Source organism: Bison bison, unplaced genomic scaffold (genome assembly GCF_000754665.1).
Source record: "Bison bison bison isolate TAMUID 2011002044 unplaced genomic scaffold, Bison_UMD1.0 scf7180017864235, whole genome shotgun sequence".
In the NCBI taxonomy this organism is placed as follows: Eukaryota; Metazoa; Chordata; class Mammalia; order Artiodactyla; family Bovidae; genus Bison; species Bison bison.
Window position 1 is genome coordinate 8,507,661 of NW_011494807.1, and position 5,613 is coordinate 8,513,273.

General features: G+C 38.8%; 1 protein-coding gene across 1 annotated transcript in view; it reads right to left on the reverse strand.

Moving 5' to 3' along the window:
* FBN2 (fibrillin 2) overlaps nucleotides 1–5,613 on the reverse strand; it is a 223,808-nt gene that overhangs the window by 120,815 nt on the left and 97,380 nt on the right. The window contains exon 8 of the mRNA XM_010846349.1: nucleotides 613–738. Coding sequence (XP_010844651.1) covers nucleotides 613–738 — 126 coding nt within the window. The remainder of the gene's footprint in view (nucleotides 1–612; nucleotides 739–5,613) is intronic.

Sequence of the window (5,613 nt, forward strand, 5' to 3'; positions counted from 1 at the left end):
TGACTCATTGGGAAAGACTCTGATGCTGGGAGGGATTGGGGGCAGGAGGAGAAGGGGACGACAGAGGATGAGATGGCTGGATGGCATCACTGACTCGATGGACATGAGTCTGAGTGAACTCTGGGAGTTGGTGATGGACAGGGAGGCCTGGTGTGCTGTGATTCATGGGGTCGCAAAGAGTCGGACATAACTGAGTGACTGAACTGAACTTAACTGAACTAGAATAAACATATGCTAAGTAAATAAGACAGTGACTACATTCATGATTCATAACAATGAAAGAACTGTTAATTACTACACTTTGTCTCCCAAAGCAGATTTTTAAAAATCTTTCTTGTGCCTTTGTGTCTGTAACATTCAGCAACGTCTTGACGAAATCTTTCTTCATTTCAGAAATGACTCTGACAACATAAAGCAAACCCAAATGGCTTCTGATACTGAAGTTTGTGACATGAGCACCTGGCTGATCAATCCCTTGATAGCAGTAACATAAACAACTCTTTCTGCCACTTTCCCAAAGGTTTTATAATTGTTGCCATCTCCATACCTGCTTGGGCTGTTCTGTCATTAGAAAGAAGCAGTGTATTGTGCCCTCAAAACCAGGAGGCTTACCGATGCACCGAGAGCCATCTGTTGAGGTTACATATCCACGTGGACAAACACAAAAATAGCTTCCCACGGTGTTGGAACATTCGCCAGTTTCACATATCCCAGGAATGATGCTGCACTCGTCAATGTCTAATCAGGGAAAGAAGGAGAAGATGACTGAGAAAGGCTTTCATTAAGTAGCTTTTAAAAAAAGTGTAAGAGAGCACTGATGGTTGATTAGGTCGGATCGTATAACCTTGAAGATACTCTTGTTTCAGGCCCTAAAGAATTTCTCACACTATCTATGGGAACTGAGATGAAAGTAAACTCCCATGGCAGGAAAACAAGGCCAATGAAAGCAAAACTCCATATCCTCTTTTTCCTCCTCAAATGCAATTTAAATTGGAAATAAGTAAAGATGTAAATGTTTTAGTTTCCATTCTACATCATTTAGGGACTTATCCTACTAGAGACTTAAAAAAAACACACACATATGCAAGGATTACATTTTTAAATATGAAATAAGTACATTTAAAATTTTATAGCTAATTTTCACATTAATTATCTGAACCAATGGAGGGTGGCAAACACCTTTTTTTTTTTCTATTTGGCTTCAGGATATGTTTTTGTACTTACATCTGAATATGGGTATATCTGGCATTCTGGGAATTAACTTCAAACCTAAAATAATACGGTAAAATGGCAAAGGGCAAATGTGGGTGGCTTTGGGAGTTATCCAGTTTTCCTATTGTACCTCCCTAAATTTATCCATTCAGCTTACTCAGTGCTGGGACTAGTCCACTCCCTTTCACATTAATGAAAGGTCTGCTTTCTTTAACATTTTCCCAAAACCCAGAAACCTGGCCATTTATATAAGCTTTAATGTACTTTTCTTCTAGTTCAATAAGCAGAGAGAGGTGGAAAGTCAAACAAAGCTACAATTAGGTACACTGGGAGCGACTTGCTAATATATTGAAAAGGAAATGAGCCAGTATGAAGAGAATCCAGTCAGAGATGCCTGGGAATTAGCTGTCCTCTCTAAGCAACAGGGCTAGCAAAGACCAAGTGAATACAGGGAACAATTATAAAAGCCATAAGCCTAGATGATTACCAAAAAGTAAACCTGAGCTTTCAGTTTTTTAAAAGATGTATGTATGTATATATATATATATACACACACACAAGCAGATATATAAATATATATATGTATGTATACTCAGTTGCTTCAGTCAAGTCTGATTCTTTGTGACCCCATGGACTATAGCTTACCAGCCTCTTCCATACATGGGATTCTCCAGGCAAGAATACTGGAGTGGGTTGCCATGCCCTCCTCCAGGAGATCTTCCCCACCCAGGGATTGAACCTGCGTATCTCCTGCGTCTCCTGCATTGCAAGCACATTCTTTTACTGCTGAGCCAAGGGGGAAGTCCCATATACGTATGTGTATATATATACACACATATATAAAAACACATAAAAATGTTTAAGTGCATTGATAAAAAGCACAGAAAAATTATATTCTAATTATAAATACAAGGGAATAAATTTCAAACCCCACAATTTAAAAATGGTTGACAACGCCTTAAATTTCTTTCCTCTATTGCTCTATGTGATCCAACCAGTCCATCCTAAAGGACATCAGTCCTGAATATTCATTGGAAGGACTGATGTTGAAGCTGAAACCCCAATACTTTGCCCACCTGATGCAAAGAGCTGACTCATTTGAAAAGGCCCTGATGCTAGGAAAGATTGAAGGTGGGAGGAGAAGGGGATGACAGAGGATGAGATGGTTGGATGGCATCACTGACTCAATGGACAGGAGTTTGAGTAAACTCTGGGAGTTGGTGTTGGACAGGGAGGCCTGGCGTGCTGCAGTCCTTGGGGTTGCAAAGAGTCGGACATGACTAAGCGACTGAATTGAACTGAACTGAATTGCTTTATTCATTCTTTTTTCCCCCACCGTTTATTCTGACAAGTCATTTGTGCCTATAAGCGGTATCATGAAATAACTATATGCCTATGTCTTCTTGGAATGTTCTAATTCAAAAATGTTACCAGATTCAGACAGTCTCTAGAATAATATCTTCATTAGAGGCTTAACAATTAGCCGCTGAAGGCACAGTGGTACAAATTATAATCTATCAATTCCCCTAGAGAGTCCAGAATTCTAACATGAATTGGTTACATGAGGACCAAACATATAATGTGGTGAAAGAGTTACCATCAGATTTAATCCAACAAAACAAAACCATATGTGCAAAATTAGGGTCTGTTGAATCTTGTGTTGCTATCTTAAGTGCGGGGCATCTTAATAAAACTGAACGTAGATTCAGAAGAGAAAGGAAACTAGAACAGCTATACTGTGATCACCAGATAAATTGATAATCACTTCTAGATAAGGAAGACAGAAAAAGCAAACCCCACACGGTAAAGCAGCAAGCACTATAAAAGTGAAAGACCAAAACTTACTTTCTGATCCTCCTACGTCTAAAGGTATGCCGACAACCAAGGCACTTATGGAACCTAGCACTAAGCCAAATTCTTAAAACTTAGGCTCCTTAAAGTCTTTCATTTAAGCATTTACTCCTATTTTCAGGCATTTCCTTTCATAATAAAGTACTTCTTTGTGCTCTACTTCCAAATAGCTCTCTGACAACAGAAAGAGTAGAAATTGAAAGATGTTTGACTTTTCTTTCAAGCGGAAAGAAAAAACCCTGGAACACAGAAGAACACACGAAATAAGATTAAATCTGTGAGTTTTGTGTTAAATATTTTATTTTGCAAAAACTCCACGTTTCTTCTTTAGAATTAAGAATCTTAAAAGATCAGCTTCAAAATAATTATATGTAAAAGGCTCTCAGTAAAATACTTAAGATTTCTATATGAAAAATACATCTACTCACCTATGTTCTCCTCTGGCTTTGACCACATCTTTAATGTTGTCTTCCCTGGCTGAGCAGTTCTAGGCTAGATCTTTGACTAGGACATCTAGAGTAAGAGAAGTTGTCTCTTCCAGTGGCTCACTCCTAAGAGGAAGCGAATTTTCCCCCAGGAGCCCTCAGCAAATCTTTCCTTTTCTCCTAATGTCCTGAATTGAGTCACATACTAACCCTTTTGAATTATTTCTATAGCCAGGAAAACGGGCTCATAAGGCCCAGAGTCCTGAACTAATTACTGTAGCAAGTGGAATATAGTTTTGGGTGTGCGTGACTGCTCAGTTGCTCAGTCATGTCCAACTCTTTGCAATCCCAGGACTGTAGCCTGCCAGGCTCCTCTGTCCACGGAATTCTCCAGGCAAGAATACTGGAGTGGGTTGCCATTTCCAACTCCAGGGGATCTTCCCAACCCAGGGATTGAACCCGAGTCTCCTGCACTCCAGGTGGATTCTCTACCACTGTGCCACCTGGGAAGCCTGGAATACAGATAGCCTTAGACTAATAGACTAATAGACAAAAATCTGAAAGTGCAGCACGAAGAATGGAAAGGGTACCAGCATGATTGGGAAAATGACAAATATAAGCTTTGCTAGTTAGCCATATGCTGAACCCTGGAAAGCCTTCCCAAAACCTCGGCTTTTTTTCTGAAATAATTTATGGTATTTATGAAGAGGTTTAAATTAAATAAGAACATTGCATAAGCAAATCAATATCAGAAAGACAATCCTCATGTTTAATGTACATAGATAAATAAATAACCCAGTGATAAATGATGAGACCCTTAAGTAAGCTTTATGATGAGTGAGAGAACACACATATTCAAGAGATTCTAGGAGAATTCAGCAGGACTTTGTCCCTGGATAAGTATCTCAGACTTACAGCTTGATTGAGAACGGAGCTAATGGTAGTGCTATTAACAGAAAACAGGACAGAGGGAAGAACACATTGTGAGCATCAGTTGAGTTTGGGACACTCTGAATATGAAATGTTTGAGAGAACCAAGCAGAAACTCCAACTATGCAGCGAAAAATTTGAAACTTGGTAAAAAAGTAAGGCATCAATATGTATACTTGTGGTTTATCACCAAGTCTGAAGATTGCTTTTGAAGTTGTAGCAATAAATGAGATTTCCAAAGAAGACACATATATGAAAAGAATTGAGTTTGAGGAGGGAACTCTGAGAAGCACCACCATCCAAGGGAAAGTCAAAAGAAGAAAAGCCAGCACAGGAGACTGGAAGCAAGGACCAGAGAGGTCAGAACAAGAGTATGATGATGGAAGGGGGGTAAGGAAGAACTTCGTCAAAAAGGAGGGGACTTGAAGTGTGCCATGGGAGGATAAAGAAAAAGAAGGATTGGAAAGTGTTTGGTAATTTAAATGGAACACAGATTTCTTTCTTTTTTTTTTTTAAAGAAAATTAAATCTAAGCAAAACCATCTGACAGATTTCTGACTGCCAAGCCACATAACCTCGTATTTGTCAACCAACATTTACAACATTTACTATAAATCTTACTCTAAGCAGATATAATGAATAATTTGGTAAGTAGTGCTAAGTGTGATCTCAGATATCACTGAATTCTAAGAACATTGCCCTAGAGATTCTGTCAGTTCCAATATGTACATGTCATACATAAAAGCAGAATCCACGTAACAATTATGTTACAGAGAACTTAGAACAAATAAAACAATAAATTGTTTTTAAAAAAGCGCTTATACAATATTTTCTTTCCATCCATGCCAAGGAACCACATGTATCTGGCCTAATTCCATATAATTTTTGTTTTAGTATAGAAAAAAGCAAATATTATTTCTCTTATGCATACATTGAATTTTTATTTAACATGCTATTTGAAACTAGGAAAGTGAAGTGAAAAGAGTCTCAGTCATGTACGGCTCTTTGTGATCCCATGGACTATACAGTCCATGGAATTCTCCAGGCCAGAATACTGGACTGGGTAGCCTTTCCCTTCTTCAGGGGATCTTCCCAATTCAGGGATCAAACCCAGGTCTCCCACATTGCAAGTGGATTCTTTACCATCTGAGCCACCAGGGAAGCCCAAGAATACTGGAGTGGGTAGCCTATCCCTT